We start from the raw sequence: 22,886 nt of genomic DNA, 5'->3' as shown, positions 1-22,886 counted from the left end.
GCCACCAGTATGCTGTGTGGGAGTAACATTCTGAACCCCTTGGACATGTGGGTTTCCCTGCACTGGGGCCTGATGGCACCAAGTGAGGACGACAGGAGCAGGGAATCAGAGACCAGAAAGGCAGAGAAGATGAGAGGGCAGGGCCAGAGAGGGACTCATCCAGGAGTCTAGAGACACGATATGTGAAGAAACAGCAGCCTCTGGGAGCACAGACATGAGAAGAGTCTTCTCAGAGTAGACGATATTCCCAAAACAGTAAGAGAGCATTCCAGATCAGGTAGGAAGTGGCTGGAGGGTGGCAGGAGGGAATCACAAGCTTTTATTAAGCAACTACTTTTGTACAAAGACTCTCCAGATATAAATAAACTCTTTTCCCAAGAAGGGCACATTCTAGTTAGGGAGGAAGGAATGTAACTAGCATTCCTAGCAAAAGAAGTATGGAGTTAAAACACATACACACACACACACACACACACATAAAATTGCCAAGTGGAATGTCTGGTTTTACATAAGCAAAATGGAACTAAAGTGATTAATTCACAATAGCTGGCTATAAAATCTGTACACAGAAGCCTAGTACTACTAGGAAGAAAAATACCAACTGGGGACCAGAGGACCCAGGTTCTAAATGCAATCTAACTGCCTGACCTTTGGTAATGACATCTAACTTCTTTGGAGCCTCATTCTTCACGGACAAAGTGGGAAGAATACTTGGGCCATTTAAATAATGAAACCTGTGGGGCGCCTGGGTGGCGCAGTCGGTTAAGCGTCCAACTTCAGCCAGGTCACGATCTCTTCAGCCAGGTCACGATCTCGCGGTCCGTGAGTTCGAGCCCCGCGTCAGGCTCTGGGCTGATGGCTCGGAGCCTGGAGCCTGTTTCCGATTCTGTGTCTCCCTCTCTCTCTGCCCCTCCCCCATTCATGCTCTGTCTCTCTCTGTCCCAAAAATAAATAAAAAACGTTGAAAAAAATTTAAAAAATAAATAAATAAATAAATAAATAAATAATGAAACCTGTCGAGCCACTAAAAAATGGCAGACACCTACATGTACTAACCTAGAAAAGCCTCCAAAATAAGTTTAAAAAAATCAAAACATAATGATAAGTTGTAGACTTTAATATATAAAATTGTGTCATTTATGGAATACACTGATACTGATCAGATGAACGTACGTGGACCAATGTGCACATGGATGCGTGAGAGGGAACTGGCAGGGACAGCACATGCACCGCTGTCGGAGGTTACATTTGCGCGGGAGGAGGGAGGGGGTGGCAGAGTTCTCAAAAGTGTATCCATACACTTCTACCACTAGCATACTGTGCAAGGAGGTGCTCAGGTATGATACAGCATGATGTTAAAATGAAAGGTCTCTTTGAATGTTTTTAATGTTTATTTATTTTTGAGAGAGAGCAAGCACAAGTGGGGGAGGGGCAGAGAGAGACAGGGGGAGACACAGAATCCAAAGAAGGCTCCAGGCTCTGAGCTGTCAGTGCACAGCCTGACACACGGCTGGAACCCATGAACTGCGAGATCGTGACCCGAGCTGAAGTCAGACACTTAACCAACAGAACCACCCAGGTGCCCCAGGGCCCGTTTGGATTTTTTAAACTTCTTTTTGAAAGAACCGCAGAGCGCTTTCTATACTTGAAATCCTATTCAAATTCTGATATGTGAAACAAATCCCTCCCCCACCTCCCGGCCCCAGGAAACTACCAGGGAGTCATAAAACACAGTTTGAAATCATGCAGTCTGGAGTTTTCCAATTAAACTCTGTTGGTCTCTACTTTACTGTACTGCATTGAATCTTAATATATCATCTATTATTAAGACATGTTATTTATGCACCACCAGGAAAGAAAAAATGTTGTCAACTAAATTATGACACTGGATTTAAGACACACCCTGATTTCAGAGACGTTAAAATGTAGAAGAGTTCTGTGACCGGGAATTGAACAAATTTGGTATTAAGTCCGTTATCAAAACGAGACATTATATTCAACACACAGTGTTCGCACATCACGGTGTGAAATGTTACCTTCACTATCTGCAGTTAAGCTACAACTTAGCTTCTCAATGGAGCCTGTTGCTTGCTAGGCTCAGTCATTTCCCAGACAATACATTACAGACCCATCTACTGACTATGTCTAAAACCAACACAGGCACTAGACTGTACAGAAGTTAGATAAAAGTTGACTTTTAAATACTGTTTTAAAAGTTGGCTAAGATACACCAAGGATTCCCAACACTGCTCAAACCCCATGTGCTGTCATGCAAGCAGTGTAGCACTGGGGGTGTTCTTCCTCCCACTAACCACATGCAAGTATAGCACAGGGATTCCAAAAGCCTCTTCCTTGCTTCAAAGCACATGTGTTCTCTCTCTCTTTTTTTTTTTTTTTTGTAATGTTTATTTATTTTGAGAGACAAGAGAGACAGAAAGGAAGAGAGAGAATCCCAAGCAGGCTCTGTGCTGCCAGCACAGAACCCCACGCCAGACTCGATCTCACAAACCATGAGATCACGATCTGAGCTGAAATCAAGAGTCAGACGCTTAACCAACTGAGCCACCCAGGCACCCCACATTCCTGGAGATACTTTATAAACCAAGGGAAATCCCTAAAAAGGGACAAATCCATATTGAAATGATTAAAATAAACTTAATGTGCAGCTTACCAAACACTAACACCCACTATAAAGACTGCTGGGATGTGCTGTGTGCACATTCTCTGCCATTCCGGGCGAGGCACCGTACTGTGCACATGCTCTACATTCCTTAGGACACTTCTTCCTGAGAGGCCATCTATAATAAGGACCCCCAGGCCCGGGAATTCCAAAGCCTATCTCTGGCCTTCATACCATGAAGACTCTATAGATAGGGTAGAGGAAAATGTCTGCCCAAATGGAGACGTACATCACCTTTCTATCATCTTGAAGAAAATTGCAAGGGAGAAGCCTGTAGAAATGGTTAAATTTTAAAAACACCCCCCCTCCCCCCAAAAGAAGTGTGGCAAGGGTATGGGACAAATGGAATTCTCACATACTGCTGGTGGGAGGGTACATCAATACAACCATTATGGAAAACCGTCTGGCAGGACCTACCAAAGCTGAATATCCTCTGACCCAGCAATTCCCCTCTTAGCTGTATCCAACAGAGATGCAAACATACGTTCACCAAAAGAAACCTCCAAGATCGTTCACAATAGCACTATTCATAAAGGCAAAGAACCAGAAACTATCCAAATGTCCATCAACCCAAGAACAGATAAATAGATTGTAGTTATACTACTCAGCCATGAGAATGAACGGCCCACAACTACATGCAACAATATACAGAATGTCAAGCAAAAGAGGCCAGGAACAAGAGCATATGCTGTATGACTTCATTTACATAAAGCTCAAAAAAACAAGCAAAATTAAACTATGATGTTAGAAGTCAGGACAGTGGTTCCGTTGGTGGTGCTGAGAGGCAGTGACTGGAAAGGCACACAAGGAGGGTTGTTGGGGTGCTGGTAGTCATCTGTTTCTTCATCTGGGTCTGTGCCATTTGTGATAATTCACCAAACTGCATACTTATAATGTGCACACTTTTCTGTATATATATTATACTTCAGGAAAGAAGTTCAAAAGAACAGCAACAAATAAAACCTAGAAGGTTCCAGAAAATGGCAATTCCCTAGGTAATCTGAAGAGAGAACCATCTGCATCCCTTGCCAGCTTTTACAGCAAAGCTATCCATTCTGCTAGGTGTCACAATAGAGAACAGCAAAAGTATCGATAACTTTCTTCCAACGGGACTGGAGGTCAAGGAAGAGAATTCTTCTAAATAGACTAACCTATTTTTAAGAAAAGAGCAATCAAAAAAGAACATCTCATTAGCAGCTTATAATTACTTCCAAATCCCAATACAGACCACAACCTATTAACACCATTTTAAAAATTGAAGTTTATAAAACCATGAGCTGTTCTACTTATCTATTCAGACTCACAAGAAATAGAGAATGAAACATTAGGCTGACCAAGGGTTTTACACATTAATTCTTTCCCGAAGACTCTGATCTTAGTCTTTGAAGTCTTTGAGTGCAAGAAATGTGGAACAGGGTCCTTAATGAGTAATTTCCTAACACAAAGGTCTTTAGCATTTATTTGGGGGCTAACTTCATGGAAAAAACTGGTTTTCAAGTCAGGAACAGATGTGTAGATATGGGATGTATACAGTCATTACCCCGTAGGCATGATAAACTGCCAAGCCACTCACCTTAAACTCAGACTTCAACAGAATGATGGTGTGGAGCCAATACTCCTGAGCCTAACCAGTATATTACATGTCTCTCTGACCCTCAGGTGTCCTATCTCTTGTGAGAAATGAATGCTAGCTAGCCGTGAAACAAACTGTAGGAAAAAGATTTACCAGGAAGCATTGGTAACATTACTTGAAATGTCTTACATGGTAATTTTTACATTATACTTTTGAATCTGCACCTCTAAGTCATCTGAAACTACTTTTTTTTATGACAATAGTAAGGAATGGCCATTATGGGTCAGTTGCTCACATTATTACACAACTGAATCTGAAGTTTTTGATCTGAGCGAGTGAAAAAATGGAATTGCCATTTGTAGAGAGGATAAACTCTGTGGGGAGAGAAGGCTGGCATGGAAAGGGAGGTGGCGGGCAGTTGCTATCATGACTCGGGTACGGACACGTTTAGCTTGAGATGGCCATGAAACATGCTAGCAGAACCAAGAGGCCACCAGATAAATGAGTCCGGGGTTGGCGGCTGCAAGGTAAATCTGAGTCTTCGGCATAGAAATGGTATTTAAAGCTACATGCCCAGATGAGATCAACAGGGCAGTGACTGAGGGAGAAAGAGCAGGTCAGGGATTGAGTCCCAGACACTCCAAACATCTACAGGTCAAGGGGTCAGAAAAATTCAGCAAAGGACACTGAGCAGAAACAGCCAGACATGCTGAAGGAAATACCAGCAAATGTGGGCCTCCTGGAGGCCAAGTGAAGACAGTGTCTCCAGGGGGAAGATAGTGATCACCTGCGCCAAGACTGCCAGTAGTCCAGCAGATAAGCACTCCTTGACGTCACATTTTTATTAGTGGTGGTTTATCTTTTTTTTTTTTTTAATTTTTTTAACATTTATTCATGTTTTGAGAGGAGAGAGAAAGAGAGAGAGAGAGAATGAGAACGGAAGGGGAAGAGAGAGAGGGAGACACAGAATCCCAAGCAGGCTCCAGGCTCCGAGCTGTCAGCACAGAGCCCGACGTGCGGCTCGAACCCACGAACTGCAAGATCATGACCTGAGCCGAAGTGGGACGCTCAACCGACTGAGCCACCCAGGCGCCCCGGCAGTGGCTTATCCTTTGGGCTCAACCTACCTCACTTTCTTGAGTAAAGTCCAGCGCATCTTCTCCTGACGCCAGCAGTGTGTGGAGGATTCGCTGTTTCACTTGCTCCCACTCAACCAGCATGGACTCCCGATGGTACTCCTCGGCCATGCCAAAGGTCTGTCAGAGAGGAACAGAGGGAGATGACCCCAACAGGAAAACAACACAGTTTCCTTTAAAGTTCAACAGAAACTCAAAAGTCCCTCAGATTCTCATCTTTCCATAAGTAGAGCAAAAGCAATCTACTTTAAAAAAATCATCCTTAGCGCCTAACACGTTAAAGAGATTGTTTTAATCGTGGTAAAATACACGCACAAATTTACCTCTTAACCATTTTTGAGTGTACGGTTCAGGATATTAGTACGTTCGGACTGTCGTGTAGTCACTACCACCGTAAAACTCCACAACTCCTTTCATCTTGCAAAACTGAAATCCTGTCCCCAATTCAACACTAACTCTCCATTTTCTCTTTCCCCCAGCCCCTGGGAACCACCACTTTCCATCTCTAGGACTTCAACTACTTCTCGGTACCTCATTTAAGTGGAATCATACAATGTTTGCCTTTCTGTGATTGGCTTATTCCCTTGAGTATAATGTCCTCAAGGGTCATCCGTGCTATACAGCGTATGCAGAATTTCCTTCCTTTTTAAGGCTGAGTAATATTCCATTGTATGTGCATGCCATATTTTGTTCATCCAGCTGTCCATGCACACTTGAGCTGCTTCCACCTTTTGGTTACTGTGAGTAATGTTGCTATAAACATGGATGTACAGATCTCTCTTCAAGCTCCTGCTTTCAGTTCTTTGGGGTATATACCCAGAGGTGGAATTGCTGGATCACATGGTAATTCTATGTTTACTTTTTTGATGGACCTCCACGTATCCATAGAGGATGCATCATTTTATATTCCCACCAACAATGCACAAAGGCTCCAGTTTCTCTACACCCTTGCCTCTTTGCCAACGCTTACTATTTTCTGGACTTTTTTTTTTTTTTTTTTGACCGTAGCCATCCTAATGGGTGTGAGTTGTTATCTCATGGTTTTGATTTACATTTCCCTAATGACTAGCAATGTTGAACATCTTTTCATTCGCTCATTAAGATAAATATATATTTTAAACCTTTGAAATAAGGCTACATATTACAATGGTCACAGTTTAAACTGAAGTATTTTTAATTGGATTATATAAATCCATGGTTTTTAATAAGCATCTAAGAAAAGACAAAAACTAAAGATTCTCCCAGTGTCTTTATTTTTTTAGAGACAGTAATATTTTCATATAAGGAGGCAAATCAGTAAAACAAAAACAGAGCCTTCTACAATCAGGTTTCCTACCACTGTGCTCAAAGTCACTACTGAAATGTCTGGCAAACCTCACTCCTGTCTAGTGGTGATACAGCAGGTTGTTGCCAAAACAAAGGTGCTCAGAAAGAAAAGGAGAAAGAAAGAAAGAAAGAAAGAAAGAAAGAAAGAAAGAAAGAAAGAAAGAAAGAAAGAAAGAAAGAAAAAAGAAAAAAGAAAAGAAAAGAAAAGAAAGAAAAGAAGAGAGAGAGAAAGAAAGACAAAAAAGAAGGGAGGGAGGGAAGGAAGAAGACAAAACAAAACCTTTTGAAGAGATCAGTGAAAGCAACTTCTAGACACACTAAATCATGACCTAAGTTCTTAGTCTATTATTCTTTAATTGGCAGACCATGTCTCCCATCAGCTTAAGCCCACTTTTCAAAAAGCCATTTCATTTGCTATCAGATTGGCATCTAATTAGGCAGCACCAAGGGAATGAGTATTAGCGATGCCTATTTTATTTTTGGCAACACATAATTTATACTGATAATACCCATATACATGAGCTCTGGGAAACTGCTAGAAAAATCACATACACTCTTCCTACCAATGGGATGTTTGAGTATGGACCAATATTTATTAAAATGTGAAAGAGGTAGATACCACACACACACACACACAAATGATTAGGAAGAAGGCTGGCATATCCTGCAAGTCTGATTTTGGTCCATTTATCAATGAAACTCTTCTCTAATATGTATTCTAAAGACACAGGAGAAATTATAATCATAAACTTTACAGTCTTCCACCTGGCTTGCTTCTTGCTGCAGTCAGGCAGAAGGAACCATTCCAGTCAGCCTAGAGTGAAAAAATATCCAAGGAAAAAATCACTTTCTCTCGTTACATTAGTGAACTGAAATATGAGAGCTCCACATTTTGAAGAGAGAGAAGTACGCTGGAACAGAAAGGCGGTGGCAGGGTAAGAGAAGGGGTGATTTCCCTAGAGGATAACCAGAAATCATGCACAAGTGAACTGCAATTTCTTCTCAACTCTTCCCACTTAGTGGTCAAACCAACAACTCCCTCAGCGGTGAGCCTCTCCCAGCAACGGAAAATGAAGGGTGATGTGGCACGAGGACCAGGGCAGGCAGAAATAAGGAGGTGGGGGAAGGCTGACGGACCGTACAGCTTTCTGAGCTTGCAACAGGTGAGGCACTAAGCTGTGGTATTGACCCAGGACACCAGACTGATGCAAGAGTTCTTCTTAAGGATAAGCCCTCTGGCTGATAAAGAAAGGCAGAATAGTAAAAGCAGCTGAAGAAAACAGACAATATACTACCCAGAGACCCTGTTGATAAGGACGGTGGGGACACACTTCCAGCACCATTTAAGGGTCAGAGTGACCCTTAATGGGAATTAAGAGTGGGAATTAAGCAATACCTATTCATCAGGCTGCCCACCTACGTGCCAAGAACTCCTGTTTCAAGAACACAGGGAAGTCCTTTGAAAACTGGCAGTTTTCTGGGCTCAAATCCTCAGATACATCTGAGCAGTGTGCCAGGCTACTCATTCAGAAACACCATCACAACTTGAATGAACAGCACTGTGGTTCCATTCATCATTAGTGTGATAAGGAGCTTCCAATAAAAATAAATGGCCCAACATTAAAATTCTCTTCCTTTGACCATGCAACCTCCAGCTTATCTTAATTACATTAGAGCTAATGAACATTGAATTTGTGGGCTAATCAGGAATGATCAGCCACCCATCTGCCCTATTCCAGCCTATTCCCTTTAGACCCACATCTGAACCACGGATTAGGTACAAAGAAGAGTGTCAACCAGAAGAGCTAGTGAGAGAGGATCGACAGAGCTACTAACTGACAACTAAGAGAAGGACAGTGAGGGTCTGAGACAAAGTGAAAGGTAGGGAACAGTAGGGACAAGAAGGAAAGAAATCCAAGGGAAGAGAAAAGGAATAACCTCAAAGGCTGTGCGGATGTGTAAAAATTAAAAGGAAGGAAAGACAAACCACAGAAAATGACAGAGCAGTGGAGACATTATAAATTAAATTGGAATCTTTCACATTACGTGTGTAAATCTCTTTGAACACAGTTAAGAAAGGAAGGCAGGAAGAGAACTGGGCAACTGAATTAAAAACAGGTGGGGAGCACTCGAACCCCAATTTCATAAAGGGAAGAGGGCAATATGCTTTGACTTCACACCCGTTTATTATTGAGCTGTTGCTGGCTTTTAGAAACTCTACATATGTTCTGATAATGTTGTTCTGTTTTTGCTGGGATGCACCAAATGGAAAAAGATAGGACACATTTGTGGATTTGTAGCTTGTTTTCTTGGCATTTCAGCAGGACATTGGCAAGTTATTCAAACATGAAATTACCACCAAAATGCCAGGAAGCTGCTCACCTTTTGTTTGAAAATAATTCTTGCTCAGTGGTTAGCCTCTTGGTGTCCAGAGAGGTGAAAGGTCTCCCCCCATGCCGGCCCCCAACACCGGAACATCTCCCTCACAAATACATATGCACACATTTTGCACTGTGGTATGTCACTTAAATGTTTTGGCTGGCTGCACATTTAGTCTCAGTATGGCACAACGTTCAGAGGCTGCCAATTCCAGAAACACATTCCGCAGGGTAAATGGATTAATAAGGCTCAGTGGCATTTGACAATCCTAATTTAATTTCATTGGTTCTCTACAGCAGGAGAATCAATGTTGGTGAGTAACTCACTGAAGTGTGAACAAGAAAAAGCATTAAAAAAAATTTTTTTTTTCAAATCTGAATCAAGTGAATTCCTCTATTTCCAGGGATAAATACTATTGCCAAAAATATACTTAATAAAATTTTAGGGATTTTTTTACTTTGATAATTAAAATTTTCGGTCATTTAAAGAAATGCCTTCGGAACATCTTATAAATTAGAGCTGGCAAGCTCCCCTGCTGCCCTATCTCACTCACGTCAGCCCTCCTGAGACATTTCCACCTGCAAAGAACATTTTAATGAAGCACACTGAGAAGCGTATGTTTTCTTTATTATTTTTTTAAACGACATAAATAATACATAAACATATTTTACTTGATAAGAGTTATAAAGTAAACAGCAAAACGGAGGTTTTCCCTTCACCCCTATTCACTTTTGCCAAGACAGCCACCGTTGGCAGACTGGCATGAACCCTTCCAGCCTCCTTCCGGGGAAGAGCTGCATTTTTAGAACCAAGTTCACATGACTGCTAACCTTCCTCCTCCCTCCGTAAAGGACTCCAGTGGCCTAAAAAATCTCTCACTCCATAATGGGATGTTTTGGAGAGGTTTTGTTCTTTTAATTCTTGTCAGAAAAAAATGGAGATAACACATGTTAGTAAACAATCTTGGAGTATCTTGAGGGAATGCCTGATGCAAAGTATTGCTGCTCTCACCGACTTAGTTATCATCCTTTGGAGCACCAAGCTCCAAGCCTTTTTTTTTAAGAGCTTGGGGAAATTGTTAATATAAAAGGTAACACAGAAAGTCAAACTGTATGATAAAAAAAAAGGAAAAGAAACAAAGGAAAATTATTGATGGTCATACCTGCTTTTCTGAACTGCTGATTCAGTAGAAATCAAAATACCACTTATACTGCAATAATGAATTGTCTGACCCTTCCACTTCAGGATTAATTTAATAATTAACTGGCGAATCTATGTTTCAGATGCATTTCAGTTACTAAATACACACACAGATACAAGCATCGTATCTTCCTCCAACTCCCTAGAACTCCCTCTGGTGAATTAACTAAGTAGGAGAGCTGGGTCTAGGACACAAGCTGCAGCTTCCAGAACCTGTACTGCGGGTATACACTATGCCCTCACAGTTCAGCTAGGGCCGTTTCTTACCCTCTTCCGAGACTCTTCAATGGCGGACAGCAGGGCATTGTCCTTCTCATTCTTCAGGAAACCCTAGGAAAGGGGGGAAAATGACACAACTGAGGTTAAAATTAACCTTCAAGTAATCAAAAAAGTATACTGTAGGGGGAAAAAATAACTATAAGGATATGTACTATCCTGTCCACCTTCACCCTGACAGAAATTTCTTAACTCAAAACCATCAGAACAGATGGTTTTTCCAGATGTTTCCTAGTTCCTTTCATTCTGGGAAGCACATGATGGCCGTTAGAAAGTAAAGTCCCCATGGAACAGTAGCATGAGTCCCACGTCCTGTAAACATATCAAATGTGAATGAACAGTCAAGACTGCTCTTCAGTATTTCCGACCGGCCCACATTACAGATATAGCTTTACCTATGCGGCCATTCACAGTGCTTCTTGGTCTAGATTTCTCTATTGCTTTCAATTCATTCTCCAGTTTCTTCCTACTGCAGTAGAAGCATCACCATTCATTCATCCAGGTGTTTTCCACTTATTTGTCAATGGCTGGGATACCCTCCCCCCAAAATCTACATATTTCTTCTGGGGTTTTGCCATGTGTACTCCCTATCTCAGGTCCGATGATATCAGCTGCTTGTTTAATATGGGTGGGAGGAACAGAAGACAGTCCACAAGTCTGGTTAAATATGCACGGGGCTAAATGCCTACAAAACACAACCACACAGTAACACAATGCAGACCTAGTTTCAAATCATGGTGCCTCCATTTACTGATGGCATGTATTGTGCAAAGTCACCCAAACTCTCTATTACTCATATGTAAAATGAATATTAAATGAGATAATGCAATCAAGTGCTTGACTCAAGGTTTAATACATGTAGCTCTATTATTGGAATCAATTAGATTTAGATTTGTTGGTGACATCAAAGAGAGAAATGCCCAAAAATATGAACTCTCTGAGGGAACATAATACAGAGTAGAGTTAAGCTAAAGATTTTAAGATATGCTAAATTTAAAAAAACATTATTTAAGATATGCTAAATTTAAAAAATTTACTGTATGGTTAATTTTTTTTAAGTTTATTTATTTATTTATTTTGAGAGAGAGCAAGCGGACACAAGCTTGGGAGGGGCAGAGAGAGAAGGAGAGAGAATCCCAAGCAGGCCCTGCACTGTCAGCATGGAGCCCAATGCAGAGCTCGAACTCACGAACCACGAAATCATGTGCCAAAATCAAGAGTCAGACGCTTAACCTACTGAGCCACCCAAGCTCCCCATGGTTAATTTTTGGTCGCCTATTATATTTTAACAACTATAACATTTTAATATATGTTATTCAAGCAGTCCCAGATATGAAGTTGCTGATTCTTATGGGGGGGGGGGGGGAGAGGTACTATAGTTGGGCATATAAATTTAAATAAAATATTACTAATATTCTAGGTTTCCCTGATCTCTTACATAGTCGCCCATGATTCTCCCACACCTGTCACACCCCAACCTGGCAATACATTGGAATGAACAAGGGTAATGGCCAGGAGCCCAGGAAATGCTCCCCTCATAGGCTGCTCTGGGCAGTCCCTGTGGCAGCTGAGGGCACAACATGAAGGCTGCTCCAAATATCTATGCTGCTATTTGGTGGTGGGGTGGGGTGGGGTGGGGTGGGGTGGGGTGGGGTGGGGTAGGGTGGGGTGGGGTGGGGTAGGGTGGGGTGGGGTGGGGTGGGGAAAGGCATCGTCACTTGTTTGCTAATGCAGTGGCCTCACTAAACCAGAGCACATAAAGTTAGGACCCTGTGTGGTGCATTCAGAAGGAGGCAGCTTATCACCACATCCCTGCCTTTGGCCAGATGTGAGATGATGGGAAACCAGACACGAGATGATGGGGAGGATTTTAACAGATCCTTATACCCTTCCCAGCAAATGAATCAACTCAACAAACCTTTACTGTAATTTCCCTTTCACAAGCAGTCTTTACTGGCTAAAGTTAAAGGTTTTAGTATCATAGTTTATAAACAAAGCTATGGAATTGTCACTGAATGCTGCTCGCAAACAAAGAGTAGGCATAGACTGTGCTTTGCTGCACCTCTTCCCGGCTGCTGCTCTGGGAGGTGGACTGTCTACACAAGCCACCTCTGGGGTAGGGGGGTGACAACCACTGCCTAACCAGGCCTGGTGTCATTTTTTTTTTAGTTGGGGTGGGAGGGGCTGTGCCCAGCACCCCGTGCTCCCTCTGGACTTCCTCTGCTCTTTCCAGTGACCAGCCCATCCATCCAATTCCTTTAATGTAGCCACGTCCACATTTAACCCAGGTACGTGTACACACACACACACACACACTCTTAAAACACAGATGCAAAGCAATAATCAGATACATTTGTTTAAAAGCAACATAATTTTCTGTAAGAAACACAATTCCAAATTTTCTAAGAGATGAAATGTCAAGTAGTAATGAATGAAAGAAAAACAGATGTTGCTTTAGGGGCAGATTATACTCCTCTTGAAAATATTCACTATAAACCTACATTCCAAAAGTCTCACTAATAAGTAAATCAACCACTTGTGCATGAGCATCACATTTTAGACATCATCTTCCTATGAACAAAGACCATGAGCCATTACATACCTCAACAACTGAGCTTTCTTCTATAGTGCAAACTAGACCCCCAAGATACGTAGATTTTGAATTTCAATTTTTAATCCTTTATTCCTCTCTAAAATGAAACACTAAAAAAAGGCTACATATCATATTTTATTTTCAAAAACAACACACTGGTGACCTATCTTTTGAAAAGAATCTTTAAAAGAATAATAATTTATGCAGTGGGAATAGTGCCGGGATCCGTGTGCCATCTAGTGGCAGTTACTTTCCTTTAAAGAACACACACCTCAAGGGAAAATAACAAATTAAAGAACTAGTCGGGCAGAAAAATACCTGCCTCAGCCCAAGTTTCGCACAGATCTCTCCCCTGACTTCCCTTTTCCACACGTTTCCTTTCCTTCCAATTCCTTCTGTGAGGCACCTCTAACACCTAGCATCCCAGAGACATGCCTTTAGAGCTCATCAGAGAATGGGCTTTCCGTAGGACTGAGAGCGTGAAGGGTGAACTGAAGGTGCCTTTTCTCATCGGGTGGGGCTCCCTGTTACAGAGAAGACCCTGGTCACCTCCCACTAAGATGCCAGTCATTTAGCTGTGACCCTCACAGCACCACATCCCTAACGCCCCCTCTTCTTGCCAACAAGCACTTTTTAATTGCTCAGAGTCTCCCATCTAACCGGTCTATTGCCAGCCCACTCAGTAAAAGAACACTCCACAAACATCTACCGGCCTGCTAAGTAAGATAACTACTCCTGACTTCCCCATCTGTATACTGCTCCTCACTGCCAGAGTCCTGGAAACTGACCCTCTTCTAACTGGCTCCTTGAATGCGTTTTGGTTTCAAGCTTTCTATAACATATAACAGCTCCCATTCAGCAAGCAACTAAGGGCCAGACGCTGCTCTAAGCAATGCAAAGACATTATGGCTAATCTTTTAACAATATGAAAAAACAGGCATGATCACTCCCCCCGCCCCCATCCACCCCTTCCCCATTTTACAGGTAAGAAACAGAATCTGAGCATTTAACTAACTGGACCACGGGACCCCAACAAGGATAAGGAAGAGGCAAAATTTAAACACAGTTGTCAAGAGACCAAATGTTACCAAGATACTTAGGGAATAGTACTTCTATTTATTCTATATTTTATTTTCTTCTCAATCAAGAAAATAAAGAAAAACTTCCTTTTCTTTCTAAACAGGTGGGAGTCCAAGAGGGAAGCAAAGTATCTTTAGTTTGTTTTCTTTGTCCCCTATTATTCCCCTTTACAAATGATGAGTTGAAGGCTCAGAGAATTCTGTTATACCAGTACAAGTAAAGGCAAACCCTTTCATGGCTATGGGGATGACGCCATGCTACGTGTGCATTACACATATCTGGGTCTAGTCCTTGCTTTTAACCCAATACTAAGCTATCTCTCGGGGCTGCCTAACTGGATCATACTTTAATGCAGGTCCTTAATTAATATAGGTTTAAACGTTGAAAGGGCCAAACGAGATGGTTTCTAGAGCTTCTATCAACCCTACAATGTTGTGGTTCCATATTATTTAGATCACCTAGTTCGTTAGTAGCAAAGCCTGGACTTAGAAACCAAATTTTCTGACCCCTTTTCTACCTTTTTCCATCCTACCATACTGTCTCTATCACAGCAAATCAAGGTAGAATAAACATATTTTATGACTGAATATTTATTCATTTCTTCCCCTTATGTCACACAGTGAGGGGAAGAACGAGACAATAGATAAATATCAAGTTTGTGGCATTCCTTGAGAATGGTGTTTTTCAAAATGTGGGTCAGAACCGGTAAATGGGTCATGAAATCGATTAGCATTTTTTTTAATGAAATAAAATGCAACAGAGATATGTGGTATACGTAAACACTGTTTTGTGAAAGTTTCCTTTCAATTATATAGTTGAAAGCATTTATATGTATGAAGTGGGTCATGGTGTAAAATATAATGCTTCTAAGGATCACAGACAAAAAGCTGGAAATCATTGCTCTAGATGTCAACTCTATGGCGTCTCAAACTCTTATTACTGTTTATTGCTGTGGAACAATACACACTGTACAGCTGTCCAAGATCTCCAGCCACGTGTTCCATCTTTAACAGGGGAAGTGGGCTGCCCTGTAATGTATAAAGGTTTCTCCTGCTATTGAAAGTAGAACATACCTTTGAACCCTTTCGTAAGTTAAAAAGAAATAAAGCGAAGGAGCAATTACCATTAACACCTGTGCAAAAAATTCCGAGTTTTCCCAGACCCCAAAAATAAACTCTCTTAGGCTTTTCTGATACCTTGAGGCACATCTTGTTAATGGATGCACAAAATAAATCAAGAGAAAGCACAGATGCTCACAGACACAGTTCAAAGAGCTCTGGCGGCTGAGGCCGAGGCCGCGATGCCGGTGTGGCTCCCAGGGAAGGAGTCTGGTGATGCTGCTTTCGCCGCCACTGCCCAGTGCACGCTGCCTCTCTAACTGCTTGCTACAAAACAGATGCTGAAGGCTATTTTTGCTTTTCACCTTTTTCATAAAAACAAAAGTCCTCTTTGAATTTCTTTTGGTTAGCACACAGGTACTAATGTAGGTCTTTTATAAAAGCAAAGTGGCATAACACAAACTTTTGAAAAGCAAAGGACACCTGTACTAACCAAGAACCACCCAGAACATAACCGCAAGCTAAGCCAACTCTCCTAAAAAACGTGTGGTTACATCTCAGGTACCTGACAGCCGAACGAGCTTTGAAATGGCGCACGTTGGGAAAGACAGGCATGAAACGGCCTTATTTTTAGTCACCAGGCAGACTGGGTCTCAGAATACAAGTGGCAGCTAACTCCTACTGCAGAAGACGGGAGTGGGCACAGGGATGTTTTTGTCAAATGGCCAAATTCTCTTAGCTTATTTGCTTCCCAAAAGTGAGAACTGTGAGAAATAAGGGTCTCTGGGAGAAGAATTCTGGTGTCCATTTTAGCTAGGAAAGTAAGATGGCGAAAAGTGCTTCCCGTCTACGAGGAAGAAGTGCTCTGCCGGACAGTTACGTAAACAGTTTGAAATGAAGACTCTGAACACAGATTTCCTGGCCGTTAAAAAATTAAACAAAAAAGATACAATGATATGGCAAAAGCCGTATTTTACATGCTCCTTCCCCTTCAAAACACAAAAGACCATTCCGTGTCTCTTCCCCTTCAAAAGATCAACTGTCAGCGGCAATCTACTCTGTCAAAAATTCAAAGTGAAGCCCCCACAGCAGGCCAGACTGCCTACGAGAAGGTATCTGACAAAAACACATAGTGAGTGCTGTAAAAGCCTTGTATCTTCTCTCATTTCATACAATGTACAAATTAATAGATCTGTAACCAATATTCCAAACCAAAATAGTAACACAAGCAAGCAGTGACAGGAGAAAATGGTCACTGTGGATTAAAAAAAACATTGCCAAGATACAAGCAACAGCTAAGAAGGTAATGAAACAAGGAAAAGAAAACTAAGCAGATCAAAAAATAAGCTTAACAGACGGAATCCTCAAGAGGGCCTGTTCCAAGATGGAAACCAGAATTCCAATAAGCACGGCAAGTAGCCATTACCTTTAGATAGTGAAACGGAGAAGTGTCTGATTTCTAAAAAGACAGGAGTGTGAGTTATACCCATTATCCTGCTTCTGCTCATTCTGAGTAAAATGCCTATTCCCTTAACCTCTCCTAAATTTCCCATCTTCCCAATTTCTGAACAAATGACCTCTTCTGAAACCTTCTCCTGGGTGAATTTTTTACAAAAGTAAAACTGCTACTGGAGGAGAAAGTGAGGAAGGACAAAGCAAGATGCTGTTTTCAGATGGGCACAACGCAAACCCTGCCAGTGATCAGAGCCGCTGGGCCTATCAGATGGCGTGGACACGCTTTTCATTAGCTCCCTTGTGGTGCCCACGGAGAACGCCTCGAGGAATTTGCAGGTGCAAAGAGATGTTCATTACTGATAAAGCCTAAAAGATGAACAGAGAAATTTTTAAATTTAAACATTTTTAAAATCTGGGGGGATTTCATATGGTCTTATAGCATGTTTGGTTATTTCATCAGAGAAATATTTAACGCAATACAGTAAGAATACATAAAATGTCAGCCTAAAACGCCTAAGAGACGGTGAAATCTTCTTTTGCAAGGAATACGATATGAATAGCAAATCCAGGCTTTATCCTGCAACTCACGTATTTAGAGTCAATCCCATAGCTTGTTTTCTACAAAAGTTTAATACTTTAAATTTTTTTTTTCAACTTTTTTTTTTTTTTTTTTTTTTTATTTTTGGGACAGAGAGAGACAGAGCATGAACGGGGGAGGGGCAGAGAGAGAGGGAGACACGGAATCAGAAACAGGCTCCAGGCTCCGAGCCATCAGCCCAGAGCCTGACGCGGGGCTCGAACTCACAGACCGCGAGATCGTGACCTGGCTGAAGTCGGACGCTTAACCGACTGCGCCACCCAGGCGCCCCAAAAGTTTAATACTTTAAACTGTTCTTCACAGACCGCATCATATTTTAAAAAGCAGATGCACAGATAGAGGTCTTTAAAAAATCCCCCTGGAGGGGAAGGAAAAAAGAAAAAAAAAAGAAAAAGAGGTTAGAGTGGGAGAGAGCCAAAGCATAAGAGACTGTTAAAAACTGAGAACAAACTGAGGGTTGATGGGGGGTGGGAGGGAGGGGAGGGTGGGTGATGGGTATTGAGGAGGGCACCTTTTGGGATGAGCACTGGGTGTTGTATGGAAACCAATTTGACAATAAATTTCATATATTAAAAAATAAAAAAATTAAAAAAAATAAAACATAAAAAAAAAAAAAAATCCCCCTGCAGGGCACCTGGGTGGCTCAGTCGGTTGGGTGTCCGACTTTGGTTCAGGTCATGATCTGGCAGTCTGTGAGTTCGAGCCCCGCGTCGGGCTCTGTGCTGACAGCTCGGAGCCCGGAGCCTGCTTCGGATTCTGTGTCCGCCCCACCCCCTCCGCCCCTTCCCCACTCACGCTCTGTCTTGCTCAAAAATAAGTGTTAAAAAAAAAAAATCCCCCTGCAAAAAGCAGTGCTAAGCTGGCAGCTGACATCACCAACTGTACCATGTTTTTAATGCTGTTGTAGGATCTTTCACTGTGCTTTTATGCAAAAGTCTAGCCACTCTCATTCAGCAGGTGGCAGCAGACCCTGCAAGAGTGGCTGTGAGTCCCACCATTTGCCAGCTCAGCAGATCCATAGGCCTGCAGGCAGCTCTGGAGCCACAGGTGGCAAACCCTGTCGCTGTAACATGGCGCCGCATGGGCACCAGGCCATCTGTCACTGTCAGGCTTCAGGGTCCCATTTTGTACATGGTTTCTACTCCTGGGCTAAACAAAGGACCACGCAATCAGGTGACAGATCTGGGTCCATTAAGGCAAAACAAATCAGTTGCTCCCATAATTCAAATTGGTTTAAAGAATGGTCTACAAATTCTCACAAGTTAAATCTACCTCAATGTGTCCAAGGAGATTCTAAACCTAAGAACACACAGCTCTGAGTAGTGCCTCCTTCTGGATCTGCCTAGGGCCTTCTGGGCAGCACTGACTTAAGGGGGCTGGCATGCCTGGTCTCTTCAAGGGCATGCCAATCCAGGCGTGATGAAATTCCACCTCACCTGTCTGTGCCGTCTGGAAAAGCCACAGGCCTTTGAGAGAGCCATTCACACGAGTCCACCTACTGCCTTTTGTGGACCCCTTCCTATTATCTTCTCCAACCCACAGAAGAATGAAGAAGAGAAAGAGAAGGGAAAGTAATTACCATACAACAAAAACCCAACTTCCAAGATTTTCAGTACTGAGTAAAGAAAGACAATGTAAGAGGCGGGACTCACCATGACCCAGAAGGGAAGGTTTTTGAGAACGGGGACATGCCACTCCCGTGTGCGGTAGTGAGGGGTGCAGGAGGGCACAGCACACCTCCCTTGTCAACACAATGTAGGTACATAACTACTAGATGCCTCTTCCTATTTCTACACCAAGTCATGAAGCAAGGGCTGCTTATCAGCACTTTGAGTTACTGTCCTTGCAAAGTAAGGCTGAGGTTAAGTAAGGGCTGTCCCCCCTGTGAGGGCCATTTAAATCGCTTGTGCTACCGCTGCAAACCCAGCTGTGCCCTTGCAGGGAGCCCAGGGCAGTCCTGTTATGTTACCTACCTCTGGCCATCCAGGAAAGGAAAGCAATCTGTTCAGCTCAGTCATTGGGGGCCACGTGCAGAGGGGGATCAAGTATTAAGGGCACAATATAGACGAGTAGGATCATAAACGAGGGCGATTTAGGCACTAGGGAGGAAAAAATGTTTTCGGCAGAACACCCCTCCCCGTCTCCCAAATCCAGCAAAGCCCTGCAGGAACCTTTCAGGGTTGCATAAATGAGTTTCCCCTGCTGGTCACAAGAGGTCTGGGGAGATGATGTGGCTTGCTCAGTGCTGATAACCTTACCACTTCATGAAAAACAAGCCAGAGCCTGTGTCCTAGTGAAAGAGGCCATGATGCGGCAGGATGTGCCACGCTGCAGTGGCTTGGGCCTCTGCTGGCCATCCTCTTCTCTCTCCACTACTAGAAGTGGGGCAGGGAAGAACAGGAACACTAGAAGCCAAGACAGAGATGGAGGGAGGGCAGCCGGCCAACTGTTCTCAGACTGTTGAGGTGGCCCCATGGGAGAAAGCAAGGTCAGCAACTCTGAACATTTTATCTCCCTGCGCACCCCCCTCCCTGCCATCACCAAAAAAAACTAGTGCACTTGCTCGGGCTAACCTTTGGGGACATAAGAACAGGGGGGATTCTGAAAAGAAAACTTCAATGTAGTTTTGCAAATGGTATGTAACAGTGTGGCAAAGTATGTCTGGCTTTAAAAACCAGCACCAGAACCCTCTCCTCACTCAAGGGTATGAACAGATCGAAAAAATATTAATCCCATAGCCACCTGAAGTGACAGGAAGGTAAGAAAAGGAGGATACGCATTAAGGGATGATAAAAATGTTTTAATAGGTCTTTGAGGAACTGATTTCCATCTTGGAGATGGATCGGTCCACATTCAAAGAACCTTGGGTACTCAAAACGCACTGCGGTATAAAATGGGAATGCTCCAATAATGGCCTTTATCGTGTCCACCACTGCCCCCACCATCCCCCAAACCAACTCTAAAAGAACTCAGTAAAACAACCTCATATTGTATTAAAAAAACAAGCCACAGATCCCCTGCTTTGCTACCTAGTGTCTTTTCCCTTTGGAAACAGGAAACAAAAGCAAGATTTGGGGGGTTGTGAGAGCTGACAGCGGAGGGTGTGTCTCCAAGCCAGTGAGGTGGGAACCTAGTGGGTTTGGCCAGGCCATGCCAGGCCGTCTCCACAGCGCTCAAGATCCAGTTCTACTTAGCAAGCAAAAGGCGCGCCGCTGGGGAAGGCCATGTTTGAGAACCACGTGTCATATTAACTCCCTACTGGCACACGGTGTCAGTCACTCACACTGCAGTCGGAAATCACAGCCCCTCCCACTATGCAGCACTGCCTATGCCTACGGGACGGATCATCATGGCCGTCACAGAAAAGGGAGCTTTGGTTTTGCTGCAGTTTCTTCTTATTCAGAAATTCTTTTTCAGACATTTGTCTGGAGTCCACTAAAACGAGCCAGAGACTTTTCTAACTTCCGTTGTCTTGCGTGGAATTTGCCACGGTACGCTTCTGCCCTGCTAACAGTCGTTGGGATTGCACTCTCTAAAACCTCAAGCTTGGAAACGTTTTGACTTCACCCTGTCAGTGTTGAGGGAATACCACAGGATACACCATTCACCATTAATCACCATGGGTACAGGAAACAGAAAACACTGCTTAGCTGGAGTGGCAAATACAAACAACGGGAGAGAGAGCAAGACCACTTTACGAATACAAACAGCCTGAAACTGACTTTTCGCCCAGCCCATCCTTACTAGGAAAAGGGACAAGCCTGCACTACGGGATCCCTCATACCTTACAGCTGGAGGAATGATCTGCTGGGAGGGGACGTCAGAATGCCCGGCTCCATCGAAGCTCGGGGCAGACGGACGTGACGCTCATGACTATCCCAGGAGATGAGCACTTCCTCCTCTGAGCTGAGACAACATAATGGACCTAAAAGCTCAACTTGCAGAATGCCTTATTTTTCAATGTTCGTTTATAAATGACAAATTTATAAATGCCTATCAACACAGGCCCGGGAAGACTCCAGGCACAGTTCAATTAAGTCATTTCTGGCAAGACGAGTAGGAACATCTCCATGAGTTAAGCGGCTGAAGTAAATATAGGTTTTGCCGAAAGCTCAATCCATTAGGGCCACCAGTCACCAGTGAGCCCACAAAGAGAAAGGCAATCAGATGTAGACAGTAGCATACACAGCACAGCAAAGATAAGGAGTCAGGTGGCCTGAAGTTAGGGCAAATCAACTGCTTTCCAGATGGATGACCTTGAGAAAGTTATTTAACTACTGTAAACCGTACTGTATCTAACTGCAAGATGAGCTGATAATACTTCATAAACTCTGAGGCCGGCTCCCGAAATTCCAACTCCATGAGACATGGGAACAGGTAAGAAATTAGCACTGTCCTACTACCATGACTACAGTTCACTTCCAAAATAATCCATACCTTGAACCACAAAGAAATGAACTTGGGTTTTGAAGATGGCAACATATATTTTAAATATAAAATAACCAAAGCCCACACAGAGCTAGAATGAAAACAGACTCAAAAACAAATAACATCTTTTCATAGGAATGCTGGCTTCATCTTGTCATAAAGGAGACTCGTACTGTCCTGTTTTCTAAAATCCATCCTCTACTGGAAGAAGTTATGTTTCTACGTTTTTTTTAAAGAAAGAAGAAAACACAAAGCAAGGAGTTTCAAAAGCACTAATATGAAATATTAAAAAATGTATTTTATCCATATCTGTCACCAATTTCTTAAAAGGAACAATCGGAAGCTATTGAGATATAAATGCTAATTAAGTCTTTTACTTCAGGAAAATCTCAAAATTTCCATCTTCAAACAGGATAAAAAAACAACTGTAAATTGGCAAAGCAGTGCTACTAGAGGTGTCCTCAAACTTGATTAAAGAAAAATAACTCATGCGCTCCACCTCTTATCACAGTGTTCGTGGTGACGCCATTTTACTCCTTCCTCACTGCCATCTTAGTGCCACGGAATGTTTCTAGCGGGCTGGCCGACATGCTTGCTTATCTACATTATGGCACTGCCAGAGCATTCAAAGGTTTGATATGAACATTTTTTTTTGTAGCAAAAAGAGCGAGCCCCTGACTCTTTATTAGCAGCTAGGCTAAAACTGCATGAGAAAACCGAAGAGCTTCTAGATTGAAGAGACTCGGGAACCCCCCATAAGTATGAGAAAGGAGAGCCTCTTCCCAGGAGCCAAACTTGAGTAGACCATGGTAGAGGCAAAGCACCGGAAAGCAACTGGGTCTCTGCTATCTCCCCAGAGTACCTTGTATGTGATTTACATAAAGCCAGAGAAAGAAAATAAGATCAGAATCTTCAACCAAGTTTTACTTTAAAAATTTCAATGGAAGGCTTTGTGACACCCGTCAAGCCATCCAACCAACCATTTTATGCAAGCAAAGCTGCAGTTAAAATGGGAGTTCTAGTTTGCTGCCCCAGAACTCTTTTATTTCTAAGTGCAAGCCTTGTGAAAATCAAGGGGAAGGAATCCCTTTGCATTCTACCACA

The 22,886-nt window shown here is 42.8% G+C and overlaps 1 protein-coding gene across 7 annotated transcripts in view; it reads right to left on the bottom strand.

Moving 5' to 3' along the window:
* NUP93 (nucleoporin 93) overlaps positions 1 to 22,886 on the bottom strand; it is a 103,730-nt gene that overhangs the window by 25,253 nt on the left and 55,591 nt on the right. For 3 of the 7 annotated variants that reach the window (XM_007090190.3, XM_042968773.1, XM_007090193.3), the window contains 2 exons: positions 10,562 to 10,624; positions 5,381 to 5,509 (listed from right to left, as the gene is read on the bottom strand). In XM_007090190.3, coding sequence (XP_007090252.1) covers positions 5,381 to 5,509; positions 10,562 to 10,624 — 192 coding nt within the window. Of the gene's footprint in view, positions 1 to 5,380; positions 5,510 to 7,470; positions 7,530 to 10,561; positions 10,625 to 19,006; positions 19,068 to 21,138; positions 21,204 to 22,886 lie in introns of those variants that run through there. The other 4 variants (XM_042968777.1, XM_042968776.1, XM_042968775.1 and 1 more) reach the window with 4 other exon arrangements.

Source organism: Panthera tigris, chromosome E2 (assembly GCF_018350195.1).
Source record: "Panthera tigris isolate Pti1 chromosome E2, P.tigris_Pti1_mat1.1, whole genome shotgun sequence".
Classification (NCBI taxonomy): Eukaryota; Metazoa; Chordata; class Mammalia; order Carnivora; family Felidae; genus Panthera; species Panthera tigris.
Note: the sequence above shows the minus strand (reverse complement) of the source record. Positions and strands in the feature narration are given on the sequence as shown.